The 19,933-nt window shown below is 41.6% G+C and overlaps 1 protein-coding gene across 1 annotated transcript in view; it reads left to right on the forward strand.

Annotated features, from left to right (window-relative positions):
• Positions 1–2,895: 2,895 nt before the first annotated feature.
• Positions 2,896–19,933, forward strand: part of LOC120052527 (guanine nucleotide exchange factor DBS-like) — a 65,982-nt gene continuing 48,944 nt past the window's right edge. Inside the window, exons 1-12 of the mRNA XM_038999493.1 lie at positions 2,896–3,239; positions 5,251–5,334; positions 11,207–11,321; positions 15,389–15,479; positions 15,814–15,927; positions 16,525–16,641; positions 16,726–16,875; positions 17,497–17,621; positions 17,783–17,897; positions 18,219–18,338; positions 18,526–18,717; positions 19,143–19,334. Coding sequence (XP_038855421.1) covers positions 3,215–3,239; positions 5,251–5,334; positions 11,207–11,321; positions 15,389–15,479; positions 15,814–15,927; positions 16,525–16,641; positions 16,726–16,875; positions 17,497–17,621; positions 17,783–17,897; positions 18,219–18,338; positions 18,526–18,717; positions 19,143–19,334 — 1,440 coding nt within the window. The 5' untranslated portion in view covers positions 2,896–3,214. The remainder of the gene's footprint in view (positions 3,240–5,250; positions 5,335–11,206; positions 11,322–15,388; positions 15,480–15,813; positions 15,928–16,524; positions 16,642–16,725; positions 16,876–17,496; positions 17,622–17,782; positions 17,898–18,218; positions 18,339–18,525; positions 18,718–19,142; positions 19,335–19,933) is intronic.

The following is a 19,933-nucleotide window of genomic DNA, read 5'->3' on the forward strand; positions in this document are numbered from 1 at the left end:
GTTTCTGAGATAATGTTCTTTAGTCGGAACAAAGTGACACATTTTATTGCCAGAAAGCTGTTTCTGTATCTGTCCAAGTGCAATTCCGAGAAGTTTTTGATTGTTAATAAGAGAATGGGGTATCCATCTTAATGTCCTGAGTGTAAGACTGAAACCATAACGACCATCACATGGCTTTGACGTCTCTTCCTCAGAGATCCTTTCATCTCTCAGCACCATAATGACGTCCATTCATTCTGTTCCTAGAACGAGTTTCCACATGAATGTTGGCCAAAATTCATGGCCAAAATCCCAATTTGTTGTCCTATTTTTATCTAATCGGTTGGTTGGTATACCCTCCACCTGAAGTCCAGATCATTACACATCTGGGGCTCGTCCAACTTCCAAAGACAGTTTTGGCTTAGCTTTCATTTGATATCCATCACTAGGGGAGTTTTGTTATTGGAAGATAAATGGACCTGTCTGACACATCCTTTTATTGTTTTCTTGCACGACCGCCCTTTTCCTGAGTGTCAATGGGAAACGTGCTCTTTTGGACGTATGTGGATTTACGGACAAATATCTACTATATTCAAACTTCCTCTCCAACAATATTGAAGGAGATTACATCAGTACTGTTCGTAGATCCATGACCATGGAAATGTCCTGGGTACATATGGAATTGTGTACTGTACAGATCTACTATATGTGGCACTGCTTTGTGAGAAAATTAGCAACGCAAGTCAAATGGAATACATTGATTTCTGTATAAACACAATCAATTCTACCAAATGTATTCAGTTAGACTAACCTTTTAAAGGTAGTTTTACTACTACAATGATGGAGAGTACTGGACACATATTGTAAGAGGATGTTCGATTTTCTATTTGATCTTCTTACAGAGAGAAATATTAGCAGTCTCAAATTCTCCCTGCGTGTAGATATCAGTGTGAGCGTGAGGGCTTCTCCTCCTCTTAAAGCACTGGTGGAGGGCGGTGGTGGAGAGATGCTTGACCTAGTTCTTCCAAAAAACACTACCTCACTCTGTTTTATGGGCTCCTGCTGCGCTCAGAATGGAGTGTTGGTCACAGATTCTCATGTCCCTTTAGTTAAAGAAAAATTCCACCCCAAAACTATCTTTTGGTATTTGTTTCATTAGTCCATTGTTGACATAGTCCCTAATTGTTTTGCTTGTCAGCACTTGAGTTTTCAAGATATGTAACTTTTAAAATACAGAAATCGCATTTTGCATCATATGATGCAAAACGCAGCATCATGTGATGCAAAAGGCATCATACAGGAATGAGTTCTGTATTTTGAAAGTTACATATAGTGAAAATGTGAGTGTTGTCAACAATGGACAAAATACCAAAAGATCTTATTTGGGTGGAGGTTTCCTTTAAGACAGAAGCTTTTGTTCTGGAGAGGCTGTATCAACCACTATTAAATGACAAGGATGGACTACTTTTATACAATACTTTATGCATATAATTTGATTGTGCTTCTGTGTTAAATGTCCATTTAGTTAAATGTGTTACTCTATACGCACACACCTGTATGTATGTGTTGTCGCGCACGTGTGTGTGTATCTGTGTGGGTGGGTGTCGTGTGGCAGGGATCAGACTGGATGAGGAACGTCATGGGCTGGTTGGCTGAGTGTCTTTACAGTCACATGTTGATGGGAGGGGAGCTCAAAAAACAGTGCTGTGGTCCGCTGGTCCGCTGAGGGGATGATTTGTGTTAGATAGTCCACTGCTTTAAGATGCTCATTAAGGAAGCTAATCCAGCCTATCAACTGTCCTCTCCTGGAGGTGGATAGTTTTACATACAGAAAACTTGAGTGTATTTGTGGCGTGTGTCTTCTGTTTGGAAAAAGAACAATGCAAAATGTATCAACATATTGATTTGCACTCCTTCTGAACAATTGGCTGTCTCCTTATTTTGTTCTCAATAATGGCCTCTTGTTACGTAACCCTGTAACAGTAGGCTTATTGTCTGTGTGTGAAATCCATGGTGGCTCAGGCAGGCAGGTCGACAGGGCAGACACAGCAGAGAGGGAGTCTAGCTAACTTCCTGTCTACCCGTTCAGACACAGCTGATCTCCCTGCTGTAGACTGCTGCTGACCAGCCAAGTGATTAAACACAGAGCTAATTATCCCATAATACCAGATCTACTGGCTGAATTCTCTTTCTCCCGCACTTATTTAGGCTACATGCAGGCGCACAGTTCCCTGCTCTCCCTGGGAGAGTTTGTTTTGTTTGTTTACAAAATAAAGGGTAGAGTTTTAAGTCTAAACCCTGACATAGATTCAAAGTACCACATGGAGTGAGATTATTTTAAATTACGTGTTTATGAAATTGTATAATACATATAGGTCCATTAAAACATTTAATCGGATTTACAACAGAATGGTTTTCATGTTGTCCTTTGTGCGAATATTGTAACACATTTCATGTGGCAAACTGTACAGCACGTTTCAGTGAATCTCACTATTTTGGAATACAGTGTACAATAGGAAGGAAAGCTGCTTATTTAACATACAATGCCTCAGTAGCTGCCACTGGTGTTTTGGGACATACTTCCTCTAGGACCATAAACACCCTTGTCTTCCCATGCAGCTGCTCTTAGAGAAGAGGGATGGATGGAGGGAGGGGGGAGAAGAGAGGAGATACAGGAAAGGACATAGTCAGATCAGAAAGGGGTGCACAGTCAGCACGTGACTTTAATGAGAGGGATGATGCTGAAGGGAGGAGAACACCAGAGCACAACACAGAACGCTCTGATTTGATCCTCTCTTTCTTTTTTTCTTTCTCTTGAAGTATAGTTAACATTTGGGGCTGCCCCCCACTTAAAGAGGCAGTAAGCAGTGTTTTCCTTCTCCCTCCTCCCTGAGTCCTGATAGGTTGCTTGTGTGGCTGCTGTGCGCTGAGAGAGTCTTGTGAGAGAATAGAGTGGAGCTGTGAGACACAGCTGGGGCTGAAAAAATTGCCCAAAGGAACAGATGCACTCCTTCCTTAGAAAAATACTTTGCGATGTGTGTGTTCGGGTGTGTGTAAGTGGGGAATGTGTGTGTCTTGGGTTACTTACTCAGGAAGTCCGAAGAGGAGAAAGGGGATGAAAATGGTTGAAAAAATTGTTTTGACTAACTTCCGCTGCTGGCTGTGTGATTTACCCCCGTCGCCTGGATTAGTGTGACTTTTCTCTCTCCTCACACCCAACTATAGTGGCACTACGATGAAGAGAACCAGACCTGTCATAGGTAAGGTATTTTCACTCCCCTCGCTCGCTGGCTGGCTCTCTGTCGGGAGTTATAGGGTGTTTACATGCCAAACAGAGACACACGTTTGTTGTCACTCATGTTGCTAGCCTTGGTCCTAGACTTGATTTCCATTACAACAGTATACCAAGAGGCTGAGACATTCTTCAGCATTTCCTCTGAGGAGATCAAGGGACTCTTGCCTGTCTGTCCGTAGTTAATGCTGAGGGACAAAATGCCTCAGTTGTTTTGCAGTTTTCTGTGGGGGAGATGCCAGTGTGCTTCAGGCTTTTTTTCCTGGTGCCAACTGTGTGAAAATTAGATTGTTGCGTGATAAAAGTTATGTAGGCTACAAATATATAACATCTGTTGTAATTGCTTGTGTCATTTATCCAGTCCTCTACTCATTATTTCACAACAGCTGCAATGTTGTTAATTAGTAGGCTACGCAATGATGCTTTTTTTTAGCTTTACTGAGCCTTTGTTTAAATAGATTAAGAGGGAAGGTAGGGTAAAGTGAAGTAGGCTACTTGATTTAAGGAATTCAAGGACCTTGTACATGATCATATAACTCACCATAGCTAATGATTAAAAGGAAACCTGCTTGCCCTCCGTATAGTTTATTGAGGTAAACTAACGTTAAACATTTATTAAATAAATGATGTACTCTCCAGGCAGAGAAAATGGTGCATACAGTACAACTCTCAAATGGGAATCATACAAGTTTGAGTTTGTTATATTGTTGTCCGTCAAGTTCATATCTGACAATATTGCATTGCACTTTGACCCTTATGCGATCAACAATCTTGAATATCTCATTAACGGCACGTCACAATAATAAATTCATTCAGTTTACCACACAGCTTGGATTAGGGGAAAATACAGTATGTACTGTAAGTCCTCATATCCAGTAGATGTGTTCCTGTAGCTGAGAGTGAATGTGTGTGTTTCTGCTCATTGGAGCAAATGGAGAAGGCTGTAGGCTCCCTTGCAAAAGGTGAGCTGAACACTGGGATGAGGTGGGTGGAGCACAGAGAATGGCGCCCTTCTGTGTTGCCAAGGCATTATTTCATGGTGTCTCCACATGTTGCTGGCACAACCTGCAACAGAATCAACACTGTGTGGACAACACACCCACCAGACTAACAATACAGCAGATATGACTGACTAGGGCCTGGAGTTTATCCTGACCACGTGATCTGACTATAGGGAAACATCTGGAGGACCAGGACTGGATAAAGTGCAGTCTGTGTTAATACACTCCTTTATACCATGGCCAGACAGAGGGTGTTTTGTTCACAGTGAAAAGCTAGCTGCAGTGTGCTTCAGGCCAGGGTGACCCCAAACCATTAAGGCAGACTGATGGAGCTTCATCAACCCTCCTTCCCCTCCTCCCCTCCAAGCATCCAGAATAGCTACTAAGTCTTACAGGAACAACACAATGAAAGAATGATCTGTGTGAAAGGGGGCAACAGTCGCTACTGCAGCTTGTAATGGAAATCTAACAAAGGCACACAAAGCTCATCTGCATTCACAGCTAAAGGTCTTGACTGCGAGGGGCAGCGTTACACATGGAGACCACTGTTGGAGAGAGAACAGACACTGTGGAAAGGTCCAGCGCCCAGCCTTGCCCTCATTTTCCACAGATCATACTGAGCTGACTAGTCAGACATGTAGATCACAGGAGGTTGGTAACAGCTTAATTTGGGAGCGAGGGCTTGTGGTAATGGCTGGAGTGGAATAGGTGGAATGCGATCAAATACATCAAACACACGGTTTCCAGAAGTTTGATGCCATTCCATTTACTCCGTTCCAGCCATTATTATGCACCGTCATCCCCTAAGCAGCCTCCACTGATGTAGATGGCTTGTCCACTGATGATGATTGGGCCAGGGTATGGCCTCGGGGCTTGATTAGTTGGGACATGTTGTACGCTAGTGTTTTAATAATACTGCTCTTTCTCCTATGATATTGTGATTGCTGACTGGAGGCATTCTCCTGTTTCCCTCCCCAGATGAGATCATGCAGCAAGAGATCAGGCCCTTGCTGGCTGTCGACATCATAGAGCAGCTGCACCGGCAGTTTGCCCTGCTCTCAGGTATGTATCTAGGGGCTCTGTCTCCTCTCCTTAATCCTGCTTCCCTCACACACAGACAGGCAGATATTGTAGTTCCTCTCCCTTTATGAAGGAGGAAAGATGGATGTCCGAAGGATGAAAATGACTATTATTATGCTCACTTAGAGAGATGTGATCACTTCTATAGTACTAACCATTGCAATGTTTCATGATTCATTTGGATCGCGGAGAGAAAAAGGAAATGTATCATATCCTTTCGAGTCACATTATCAGTTAAAAGGCCATTTCCGGTGTTGAGCTTAAATCATGATTGAGTTGTGAGCAGACTTGAACCTTTTTAAAATACTGTTGATCGATAGGAGTGCCTCTTAATGACTTCCTGTCCCAGAGTGGACAGAGGTCACAGGAGGTTGGTGGCACCCTAATTGGTGAGAACGGGCTTGTGGTAATGACTGGAATGGAATCGGTGGAATGGTATCAAATACATCAAACACATGGTTTCCAGGTGTTTGATGCCATTCCATTTGGTCTGTTCCGACCATTATTATGAGCCGTTCTCGCCTCAGCGGCCTTCTGTCTGGTCTGCTCCATGACAATAACAGCATTATCACATTACACCGTGAACTATTTCCTCTGACTATATTCACAAGCTTTGTTCAGTGCCTGAAATGGCCACTTTTGGGATGCGGAAGTAGTGAATGTGTACATACATACAGTTGAAGTCGGAAGTTTACATACACTTAGGTTGGAGTCATTAAAACTAGTTTTTCAACCACTCCACAAATTTCTTGTTAACCTCTAACGAGTCACCCTGCCGGATCCGGGATCCTCCTCATCAAAAAAGCTGACTAGCATAGCCTAGCCTAACGCGACAGGGATATCATATAATATAATTACATGAAATCACAAGTCCAATACAGCAAATGAAAGATAAACATCTTGTGAATCCAGCCATCATTTCCGATTTTTAAAATGTTTTACAGCGAAAACACAATATATATTTATATTAGCTCACCACAATAGCCAAACACACAACGCCATGTTTTCACCATGTTTCCACCGCAAAGGTAGCTTTCACAAAACCCACAAATAGAGATAAAATTAATCACTAACCTTTGAAAAACTTCATCAGATGACAGTCTTATAACATCATGTTATACAATACATTTATGTTTTGTTCGAAAATGTGCATATTTAGAGCTACAAATCGTAGTTTTACATTGCAGCCACCATCACAAATAGCACCAAAACAGCCAGAATAATTACAGAGAGCAACGTGAAATAGATAAATACTCATCATAAAACATTTATGAAAAATACATGTTGTACAGCAAATGAAAGATAAACATCTTGTGAATCCAGCCTATATTTCCGATTTTTTAAGTGTTTTACAGCGAAAACACAATATATATTTATATTAGCTCACCACAATAGCCAAACACACAATGCCATTTATTCACCGTAAAGATAGCTTTCACAAAACCCACAAATAGAGATAAAATTAATCACTAACCTTTGAACAACTTCATCAGATGACAGTCTTATAACATCATGTTATACAATACATTTATGTTTTGTTCGAAAATGTGCATATTTAGAGCTACAAATCCTGGTTTATATTGTGAATACGTTGCTATGATCCACCAAATGGTCCGGAGAAATTTTGGACAGTCACGTAATCTAACCAAAAAACTCATCATAAACTTTACAAAAAAATACATGTGCAGCAAATGAAAGATACACTGGTTCTTAATGCAACCGCTGTGTTAGATTTAAAAAAATTACTTTAGTACAACATACAGCATGCAATATTGTGAGACAGCGCTCACCAATTCTCCGCCTTGTTGGAGCCAACACAAACCACAAAAATACGAAATAACATCATAAATATTCTCTTACTTTTGATGATCTTCCATCAGAATGTTGTGCAAGGAGTCCTAGTTCCAGAATAAATCGTTGTTTTGTTTTAGAATGTCCATTTCTTCTGTCGAATTAGAAACTTTGGCTAGCCATGTGGAGGGCACATGTCCAAGAAATCTTTGCGCCTGGAACGAAAAATTCAAAAATACCCAATAAACGTCGAATAAACTGGTCAAACTCGGTTGAAAATCCTACTTTATGAAGTTTTTCTCATATGTATCCAATAAAATCAGAGCCGGAGCATTTCGTCGTGTATACCTAACGCTTTTCAGAAGACAATGTGAGGTTCCCTGGTGCGCAGTTGAATACTGACAAAAGAGCGGACCTGTCACTCCAAAAGCTCTCATTCAGTCTCACATCAAGCTAGACACCCCATTCAACATTCTACTGCCTGTTGACATCTAGTGGAAGGCGTATGAAGTGCATACAGATCCATAAATATAAGCCAGTTGAATAGGCAGGCCCTGACACAGAGCCCCATTTTCAGAATTTTCACTTCCTGTTTGGAAGTTTGCTGCCAAATGAGTTCTGTTTTACTCACAGATATAATTCAAACAGTTTTAGAAACTTCAGAGTGTTTTCTATCCAATAGTAATAATAATATGCATATTGTATGATCTAGAACAGAGTACGAGGCCGTTTAATTTGGGCACAATTTTTTCCCAAAGTGAAAACAGCGCCCCCTATTAAGAAGTTTTAACAAACTATAGTTTTGGCAAGTCGGTCAGGACATATACTTTGTGCATGACACAAGTAATTTTTCCAACAATTGTTTACAGACAGATTATTTCACTTATAATTCCCTGTATCACAATTCCAGTGGGTCAGAAGTTTACATACACTAAGTTGACTGTGCCTTTATACAGCTTGGAAAATTCCAGAAAATTATGTCATGGCTTTAGAAGCTTCTGATAGGCTAATTGACATAATTTGAGTCATAATGTGTACCTGTGGATGTATTTCAAGGCCTACCTTCAAACTCAGTGCCTCTTTGCTTGATATCATGGGAAAATCAAAATAAATCATCCAAGACCTCAGAAAAAAATTGTAAACCTCCACAAGTCTGGTTCATCCTTGGGAGCAATTTCCAAATGCCTGAAGGTACCATGTTCCTCTGTACAAACAATAGTACGTAAGTATAAACACCATGGCACCACAAAGTTGTAATACCGCTCAGGAAGGAGACGTGTTCTGTCTCCTAGAGATGAACGTACTTTGATGCAAAAAGTGCAAATCAATCCCAGAACAACAGCAAAGGACCCTGTGAAGATGCCGTAGGAAACAGGTACAAAAGTATCTATATCCACAGTAAAACGAGTCCTATATCGACATAACCTGAAAGGTCGCTCAGCAAGGAAGAAGCCACTGCTCCAAAACCGCCAAAAAAAGCCAGTCTACGGTTTACAACTGCACACGGGGACAAAGATCGTACTTTTTTGAGAAATGTCCTCTGGTCTGATGAAACAAAAATAGAACTCTTTGGCCATAATCATTGTTATGTTTGGAGGAAAAAGGGGGAGGCTTGCAAGCTGAAGAACACCATCCCAACCGTGAAGCATGGGGTGGCAGCATCATGTTGTGGGGGTGCTTTGCTGCAGGAGAGACTGGTGCACTTCACAAAATAGATGGCATCATGCGGTAGGAAAATTATGTGGATATTTTGAAGCAACATCTCAAGACATCAGTCAGGAAGTTAAAGCTAGGTCGCAAATGTGTCTTTCCAAATGGACAATGACCCCAAGCATACTTCCAAAGTTGTGGCAAAATGGCTTAAGGACAACAATGTCAAGGTATTGGAGTGGCCATCACAAAGCCCTGACTTCAATCCTACAGAAAATTTGTGGGCGGAACTGAAAAAGTGTGTGCGAGCAAGGAGGTTTACAAATCCAATTCAGTTACACCAGCTCTGTCAGGAGGAATGGGCCAGAATTCACCCAACTTATTGTGGGAAGCTTGTGGAAGGCTACCCGAAACGTTTGACCCAAGTTAAACAATTTAAAGGCAATGCTACCAAATACTAATTGGGTGTATGTAAACTTCTGACCCACTGGGAATGTGATGAAAGAAATAAAAGCTGAAATAAATCATTCTCTCTGCTATTATTTTTGACATTTCACATTCTTAAAATAAAGTGGTGATCCTAACTGGCCTAAGACAGGGAATTTTTACTAGGATTAAATGTCAGGATATGTGAAAAACTGAGTTTAAATGTATTTGGCTAAGGTGTATATAGACTTCCGACTTCAACTGCACATACAGTACTGTATAGTCTTTTTAACACGTATGTGAGAACATTGAGTCCCCTATATCATATCTGTATGCTCACAGATCAACCCAGAAGACTCTCTCAAACATTTTCCATCTCTGCGTTATTTCCCTCATAACCTTCTTGGAGCACAAATAAATGAGTCTTAATCTTCTGGCATATCCATATTTTAGTTACTGGAGACATAGAAGTGGCAGAGGTGTAGGGCCTAAGCTGGGACAATAACAGAGGGAGTTGTGGGTAGTTATTGGGCGGAACGTCCACACCTAAGCCTCTGCCTCCACAGGGATTGTTTCCATTCCTTCCCACCCATGTCAAACCACCAGGGGTCGGCCTGCTGCACTTCTGCCAAGCTTATGCCTCAGTCTAAAAAACCCTGGCTCAGAAAAGCTAGCTTTCAGACTTATGTAATTTTACTCTGGAAAAAACACAAGAATGTTTTATGACCTACACCGCAAGCTGTTTTTTTATTCTCAGTGGGTCTCTCAATGGGTTTTCCTCCACTATTACTTTCAGGCAGTACTTATACCTGAAGAGGTGGTGCTTACTGGAGTTTTCCAGACAGCGCTGTATTTTCTAACTCTGATTATTATCTGATGTAGTGTTGTTGTCAGTGAGAGAAGTAGACAACAAGCCCTGACATGTGTAAGGATCTCCTGTGGTGGCAGGTATGGATTCTTCTGCCATCAGCAGGTAATTGGATGTGTCTGGCTGGGAGGACTGATAGGTGAGATGTCACCCTGTGGGATGGATGGCAGGCGAGATGGCACAGGAAATGAACAAAATGCTGCTTTTAGCACAAAGACAGTGACAGCGTTGGAGTTTGGGAGGAGGGTGTTATGATTGTCTGTGTGATTGGTACATTTTTAGAACCGACTGAGAGAAGGGAGAGGAGGAGAAGTTAGTCAATGCGTGTTGAAAGTAAAGAGGTACCGTTACCTCACCAATAATATCAAAGGCAATGTTTCTTGATGTGCTCCACAGGAATGAGAGTAATGTGTCCAAATAAAGCGAGTGCCCAGACACAAGCCTTAAGTAAAAAATCAGACTGCCTCGGGCAAATAAAGGCCGTGCACAAAAATACCATTTACAGCAGTTCCCCTCTGTCATCCTAAACGGAACTGTTTTGATGTTGAGAAGAATTCTACCTAGATAATAAGGCCAAACCCTAGTCCCCGATCTCCACCCATGAATGCAAGCACTGGGGGCATGATGTTGAGTGAGGTGGAACACTTTAGATAAATGGTGGCCTTGCTGCTCCACTATGCTTTCTCATAGTGATACACTTTGACTGATCAATCTCTCATTGTAGAGATATAGGATCATGCATTATAATATGGCTGCTTCATTTGTTTCAGGATTTAATAAGAACATTTTCTTTCAGTTAGAGCAACATATTCACTTATCAAACTTGTTAAGTTTCATGTTTCAAATAATTAAATAATGACTTAATTGTCAAAAAATTATCAAATTATATCAAACATTGGCAAACAATGCTGACATTATTTAACCCAATGCTACCACCTTGTGGTTAATTAGTTTAAATATAACTTTTCTATTGACAGCCACCAATAATATCTGTAACAGCTGAATGTAGGACTGCATCCAATTAATGTTTATTTTCCTGTCAATGTCTGGTGTAAACGAATGAATGTAACAAAACGGACACATTTATAACAACCAATTATTTTACCCCTCTGTGTGCAGGAGGAAGAGGGAAAGATGGTGCCCCAATCATCACCTTCCCTGAGTACTCAGGCTTCGGCGACCTCGTAGCGGAGGACTTCCAGAATGTTGTAACATATCTGACCAGCATCCCCAGGTATAGTAGGAGCAATGCATTTAAAGCTTTCTTTCCAACCATGCATATTCACCTATGCAGTTCAGATCAATATAGCACTTTTGGTGCACTTTATTTTCCCACAGTGGAGAACACAGTGGAGAACACAGTGGAGAGCAGAGGCTTAGTGCTTAATTTGTAAATTGGGAGGTGACAGAACAAAAAGTGAGCCCAAGAGCGGGGTGATCTGGGGCCTCTGAGGGACCAGAACGCATGAAAAAAATATAAGAATAAAGTATTGCATGTATTATCATAGCTTTTGCATACTGGCATATAGCAGTTGAATAGACGGGCTTGCTTAAGTTGCACACATTGGGCAAATATTTTGTAGCCTAGGGTCAGGGAAAAAAGTTGACCTTTTTATAAACGTATTTCATGCAATTCTTCATCATTTTAGATGACTGGAGACTTTAGCAGAATATTTTTTAATACCTCACAAATTATCGAAATGACAGGCTACTTTAACACTGACAAACTGAGAATCTGAGATCAATTAAAACGACCTTGTCTCGAATCCATCAATAGCCTAGGCCTAGGTGTTTGGAGACACATATTATACAATTAGAGGAGGAAATTATACTCTAAAAAAGCTTTCCAGTTTCACTGACTGACCCAATGATGCAGAGCTCACTCACCAGCCATGGCCGATGCGCTCCTGCCAAAAGCCTCTCTCTCTTGTTTGACTTTGTAAAACAATTAGCCCTGCCCAGCCCAGCCCTTAACAGGGCTAATTGGAAGTTGATAATTTGGTAGCCTACGGACAGATTAGACGTCTCTTTACAGCAGGATCCATTTGCTTTACAACCTGTGTTTTACCCGCAATTGTAGGCCTATTATAAATATTTGCGAAAGGCCTGTTTTGGTTGCATGCTGTTCACTGACCGATTTCCAGCACCTTCCCGACTGTAGGCTATGCCCAGTGATTGGGCTACACAATCCACAGCTAGGCATTTTTGTTATATATATTTTTTTACATAAACTATTGATCCTCTGTTGCTAAATTATAGGCCTACTCCTGGTCTAGCATTCTGATTTATTTTATGTATTTATGATCAGACAGGAGTAATTCTATAACTTTGGCAAATGTAGCCTATTTCAATTAATCAGGGGGGCTGCAGCACCTCCAGTACCCTTCGGCGGCTGTGATTCAATAAGGAAAGAAATGAGGAAGTGCAACGCTGAAGAGATGAGTTGCAGAATCATGTCTATCAGAGCAGAGAGAGATCATAGAAAGTGAATCTCATTCTCGATCTGTGAGAGATACAGGCTCGCTTCTGGTCTACATAGGCTACAATGTTGCGCAAACCATAAACCCGGGCGGGCACAACACAAATCCATTTTTAGAATATCAGGCATGTTTTCACATTACGATGTTTAATGGGCAGGATAATTACAGAGGAGTCAACCTGAACTAACTCTGATTGCTCTGATTGCTTTTATTACATTGCAAATAGTGGAAAAAAAACGTATGCCAAGAGAGGTACCGGATCCTGGCAAATGGGTTCTGGAACAAAACAGTCCAAAACTGAGAGCTGCCAGATCCTGTTCCGGGGATCTGGCACTGAATGCTACTATATATTTGGTAATAGCAGGTTAAAAAGTGATGCTTATAGCAGCACAGTGATGCAATGCTTTTAAAGAGTGTGGTTTGAAGAAAGACATTGGTTTATATAGACGTAACCCACTGGGTACACCACATAATTTCAACGTGGATAATGGGGTAACATTTGGTTGAGACGTTGATCAGCGAGATTAAAACCTGTCACCCACTCAAAAAGACAGCCCTAAATTAGTTGAATTTCCAATTTGTGATCATTGTGCTTTCAACCATCTGGAATGGGAAAACAATTTCACATTTTTGGTTTAGTTGTCACCCAAATGTCTATCGATGTGCTTTCAACCATTTAAAAGAAAATCTAATGTGAATACAATATCAGATATTTTATTTATTTATACAACAGATGAATACTGAGCTCCATCTAAAAGCAGAACCAAATGACCTGGATTGCATTTGAAATTACATTAAAAGTACAAGTGGTGAATGCCGTTTGACATTCTGTGCAGATTATTACAGCAATTGTGATGATCTCCACAGACCTGCAACGACCTATGCATGCTGTCTTGAACATGCATGCTCTATATGATTACATAATAACACATTTATAGTTAGAGAAACCTCAATGTGGCCATGGATGTATTACTTATTTTAAGGTTGAATGTTGCATTAGTTTGTAAGATAATATTGAATTAGTGGCACAGATGGAACTATCCAAGCAGAAGATGCATCTCCTTCAAATTTTTATATTTGGTTGCGTTGACAACCAAACATAATTCAATGTCACAAAATATAATTACATTTGAAATCAAACGGTGCTTGAAACCCTTGGCCTATTGTATTTTCTTTTTTTGTTGTTGAATTCTGGGTTGAATTGAAACAATTGCTGTTGATGACTGCAAATGCTACAGTATATAGTCCTGAATAGCATCAATGATGATATATGAGTGAAAGTACGGTCACTTTTCATTTTCTCTGTTAAACCTACCCTTTGGAATGACTTCAATAGCAACAGTGAATCTATTTCGTTTTTAAGTGGAGATCTCTCAACAACCACTCTCATGATCTAATATTGGCAATAGTCAGTGACAAATATCATAGCTAAGCAGGGCTGGCCTTGAGCTGTAAATAGATCAATTCTCCAGTAGGAGGGGATGCCCAGCCTGTCGTTTTTTTTCTGATAGTGGACTCTGTCACGATCGTCGAAGGGAGAGAGATTGGACCAAGGCGCAGCGCGTGAAAAATACATCTTCTCTTTATTTTAAGAAGAAAAAATGAAACAAAACAACAAACAGACGACCGTGAAGCTATAACTCCAGATAGTGCTGACACAACCACTACACATAGACACAGACAATTACCCACAAAAACCTAGTGCCTATGGCTGCCTTAAATATGGCTCCCAATCAGAGACAATTAATGACATCTGTCTCTGATTGAGAACCCTTCAGGCAACCATAGACACAGCTAGACTTCTATACTAAACATAAACCCAACTACTCTAATAAACCCCCTAACCTTACAACCACCCTAGACACTACAAAAACACATACATTCACCATGTCACACCCTGACCTAACTAAAATAATAAATGAAAACAAAGATAACTAAGGCCAGGGTGTGACAGACTCTGAGGTCTTAAAGGTACAAATTCAACATATTTTATACAAGGTTTGTCTATGTTTAAATTTGATTATGACATAATGATGACATTATCCTGTGGTTGACATTTCACCCTCAAAACAACAGTTGATTACTTTTTTCAAATTCAATTATTTCCCACGGAGGTTCCATGTCACAATACATTGACAAATTATGTTAAAACAATGTTGATCCAACTAGTTTGTGCCCAGTAGGAAATGCCATTACATCCCCTCTGTATGGGATATGGTTCTGGCTTACTCCCATCCAACCGCAAATCCAAAGGTACTTCCCAAGACACATTTCTTGAGGTGTAGCATTTTCAATTCGTTTTCAATTTTTTTCCACATCCTGAGAAATGTGTCTTGTGAAAAACTCTCCTCCAATGACATTTGTGGCACAATCTGGGATGTAATTCTTTCTCTCACGGTACATCGTGAGGACCATTAATCTTGCCTCATGTCAGCTGCTCGCAGCCAGGAAAATACACAAAAGTTGCTCAGTTAGTAGGAATTATATTAGGCCAGAAAACACATTAAGATGTTAGACATGAGCAACTATATTCACCTTTTTGTCAGAGTAACACATTAAGAATGTTAATGGCCCTCACTTAAAAACCTCTTCCCTGTAAAAGACCCCGAACATACACAAGTTTACACAGCTCCTCTAACACTGTTAACTATAATGGCCTGGTTCAGAGAGCGCTGAAGTGATTTTGTGTAAACTCTGTTTAAACTGTACAGAGACAGAGCACAGCAGTGTACTGTAGTGCCCTCTTGGATATGTATTGTGACTGCATGCTTGGATAGCTTCACCTACCGCATGTGTTTATTTCCATCTTTCCTTTGTCTAGTTTGGACGTGGCCAGCATCGGTTTTGTTATAATCATCGACCGCAGGCGGGACAAATGGAGCTCAGTGAAGGCCTCGCTGACGCGGATAGCGGTAGGACGATGTCCATCTTTCACTTCAGACAGGGCTTTTATCTCTTGCCTGGTTATCCAGTCTGTTTGTGCTTTAACTCCTCACTGTGGGACCAAGACAGAATGGGACCAAGCAATTTTATCTCAGCATCATGTAACATTGTAAAATATTATTGCTACCAATGCGCCTATATCAGGAAGTATTGTATGAATAATTTTTGGGGGAGTATAATCTACTGCAAATTCTTGAGATGTTCAATTGAAAGTAAGCGCAGAGCAAAGCTCCCTCCACACAAGGCTAACTCCACACAAGGCTATGAGACGGTATGAAGCTGTTTTGTACCTGTGTCCACTAGGGAGCATTTCCAGGGAACCTCCAGCTGGTGTTGGTTCTAAGGCCCTCCCGCTTCTTCCAGAGGGCCATCGCTGACATTGGCATTAAGCTGCACCGGGATGACTTTAAAATGAAGGTACCGGTAAGAATGCTTCGCTACCACTCACCCTGTCCAACTCGTAGATCCTCTTAGAAACCTTTCCTCTGTGTCTGGGTGTGAGATAGTGATTGACCTAATGTCATGTGGAGTGTTGCATCGGAGTGTGATGTTCACCTGTAAACTAACTGCTAGAACAATGACTATGTACTCACTGCATGTTTTCCTTGTTTATGGAAAGCTGTAGAATGTGACAACATGCACCTGTATTTCCCTTACTTCATTCATTTTTTGGTGAAGGCCAATTCTTCTGCATTATCCCCAGACACCTACAGTATACTGTAACTGTACACATTTTCGAAGATAAAAGTTGCAACTCCTCCTCAGACTCCTCACCACCTCGCACGTGTGTGTCATCCTTACTCAGGTGTTGTAGAATTCAAGTCAAGGCATCTGGTGAGGAAGTGGAAATAGAGAAATGGAGTAAACCAAAAAACACAGAAGCCTGTATTAACATTATGCCGTGACAATTATTGTCTAACCCTAAAATCAGATGAGAAAACCCAGACTGATAATGCAGAAGATGCCCGAACATCTATAACACACAGTAATGTATGTGAATTTGTTTCCCTACAGATTGTGATGCTCAACTCCCTATCTGACTTATATGGCTACGTGGATAAGGGCCAGCTAACATGTGAGCTTGGTGGGAACCTGGACTACTGTCACAGCCAGTGGATCCACCGCCGGACAGTGAGTTACCATGACATTGGCCTTACACCAGTTATTCTCTGGACTCACTGGAAACAATACAAGTGTGTGTGTTTTTGCTGTCAGGCCATTGAGAACTTTGCTGTGACGGTGAAGACCACGGCTCAAATGCTGCAGAAGTTCGGTACAGACCTGGCAGAGACGGAGCTGCCCAATGATGTGCAGTGCACCAAAGACCTACTCACTACTCACACTGAGAAGCACGACAAACTCAAGGTGGGGCTCTGCTTCAGCGTCAACATAATACTACTGAACCTGGCTTCCTACAATGGTTCACTTGTACTCATGGCTAACATCCTCAACACCTGAAGATTGTGTTGATATTTGTTAGTTTACTATTAGTTACATTCACATACAGTAGTGTGATCAAATACACCGGGGAATGGGTTCTATCATAGCCTGTGGCATTGTAGTTTAACCACAACCTCAATGGCCTAGATAATAATCAGAGTATTCTGTTCCCAAACCAGCAATACCATTATAAATCGGGTGGTTCAAGCCCTGAATGCTGATTGGCTGAAAGCCGTGGTATATCAGACTGTATACCATGTATTTTTACTGTTCTAATTATGTTGGTAACCAGTTTATAATAGCAATAAGGCCAGAGGAGGTGTGGTATATGGCCAATATACCACGGCTAAGGGCTGTTCTTAAGCAGGACACAACGCGGAGTGCCTAGATACAGCCCTTAGCCGTGGTATATAGGGCATATACCATAAACCCCTGAGGTGCCTTATTGCTATTATAAACTGGTTACCAACCTTTAAGCCAATCAGCATTCAGGGCTTGAACCACCCGCTTTATAATGGTATTTAATGAATTCTTTCATTTTGACAGGATGAACTGAAATTAGCGATGAAACAGGGAACCACTCTACTGGGCTGTATCAAAGAGCAGGCTGCCAAGTCTGAGAACCACCAGCTAAACCCAGACGAGATGGAGAACCACACCACTGTGGAAAGGTTGGTTACTGGGACCTACTGGAGATGGAAGCTCCTAATTAAATCATTTGTATGTGTTCGGTTCACAAATGATTTAACTTATTGAATTTCTCACTACGAGTATATTCCAGAGGTGGATAAAGATGCTGCATATAATGTCATATGTCCATGTTGTATTTCAGGTTGTTGGCCCAGCTAGATGAGACAGAAAACGCGTTTGAACAGTTCTGGTCTAAACATCACCTCAAACTGGAGCAGTGCCTACAGTTACGCCATTTTGAGCATGACTTCCGAGAGGTACGTATGTTTCTGTGACAGAGTCGCTGACTGCTGTAGTCAGCGGGTTGAGCTTAATCACGTTAACAAAGAAAGCTGGACAGAACACAGCCTGGCTATTTGTGTTCCCCCAGAGACAGCAATTAGAAGTAGCCATTACAATGTAACACCTTGTCCAAAAATAGTTGCGCACCCTTCACTTTTCTCAGTTTTAGTTACACATGCTTTTTTATGTTTGCAACTTCACACTTACAGTATATAGCGCTTCCTCTCAAGCATATGTGTTTGGAAATACTGTACATACATCCTTAACCTCCTGCTCTCTCTGTGTCCCCTCCCCAGGTGAAAGTGTCATTGGACAGTCTGATGGCGACTCTGACAGCCCTGTCAGACATTGGGGACTGTGTCACCCTGGTAGAGATGTTACTGAAGGACCTCAAGACCTTAGAGGAGAAGGCTCAGGTCAGCCCAGTCACATAACAAACGTTATATGAGATGTAACATCTAAACCTTACAATACAATACAAAGCACAATGTATCCACTATGTCTTGCTTAGCACGTGATCATCAGCCTTGGATTGTATTGAATGTGAGCCTAACACGAATGTGATCATGTGAGATGAATGGATCTCTGTCTGATGCATGTCAGGAGTCGTTAGAGAAGGCCCAGCTCCATGCCCTACACGGGGACCAGCTGATTCAGAGCAACCACTATTCTGTGGACTCCATACGGCCCAAGTGTGTGGAGCTCCGACACATCTGTGATGACTTCACCAACGAAGCCCAGAAGAAGTACGACGTCCTCTCCAAATCACGCCAAATACACAAAGGCATAGACAAGGTGGGGTGGATAACATAAGAGGCTCCTCATCTCTATATTGCTGTCAGAAAAGGCAATGTCCTCAGGGAGAGATTGTTTGCATGATTATACATGTCATTTACACATGATCTCATGAATTCAAATAACTTTCACAAAGTTTCCCTCTTCCGTCTAGGTCAGTGGTACTTCCACTTTTTCAGCAAAGCAATACATACATTTACTCATTATCTGTTTCAAAAACGCTTGTTCAGTATATTGTCCCATACAATAATCAGTACCTTCTTTTTTGGTTCCTAAACAACTATACATGCCATTCATGTATACCATTAGTAGTTCAAAATATACATTAGTGCCATGCAAAGGAGCTTAGATATACTACTGATATGGAGCCTAGACAGTACCTACTGTAGTTGTTCATTCATCCATGTGTTCTCGGTTGGTTGCAGGTGAACCAGTGGTGTGAGTCGGGGGTGTACCTGCTGGCCTCTCAGGCTGTGGACAAGTGCCAGTCCCAGGAAGGGGCTGAGGCAGCCCTGCAGGACATTGAGAAGTTCCTGGAGACGGCCAAGGAGAACCAACTGAGTGACCTCAAGAACATCCACAACCAGTATGAGCTAGTCCTCAACGTTGAAGTCAAGGTATGTGCAGTGCTCCCTTAAACCAGGAACAGATATAGCCCTTGGTTCTCTCCAGACCTGACTGCCCTTAACCAACACAAAAACATCCTATGGCGTTCTGCATTAGCACCGAACAGCCCCCGTGATATGCAACTTTTCAGGGAAGTTAGAAACCAATATACACAGGCAGTTAGAAAAGCCAAGGCTAGCTTTTTCAAGCAGAAATCTGCTTCCTGCAACACAAACTCAAAAAGTTCTAGGACACTGTAAATCCATGGAGAATAAGAACACCTCCTCCCAGCTGCCCACTGCACTGAGGATAGGAAACTCTGTCACCACCGATAAATCCACTATAATTGAGAATTTCAAGAAGCAGTTTTCTACGGCTGGCCATGCTTTCCACCTGGCTACCCCTACCCCGGTCAACAGCACTGCACCCCCCACAGCAACTCACCCAAGCCTTCCCCATTTCTCCTTCTCCCAAATCCAGTCAGCTGATGTTCTGAAAGAGCTGCAAAATCTGGACCCCCACAAATTAGCCGGGCTAGACAATCTGGACCCTTTCTTTCTAAAACTATCTGCTGAAATTGTTGCAACCCCTATTACTAGCTTGTTCCACC

This window comes from Salvelinus namaycush, chromosome 8, assembly GCF_016432855.1.
Source record: "Salvelinus namaycush isolate Seneca chromosome 8, SaNama_1.0, whole genome shotgun sequence".
Taxonomy (NCBI): Eukaryota; Metazoa; Chordata; class Actinopteri; order Salmoniformes; family Salmonidae; genus Salvelinus; species Salvelinus namaycush.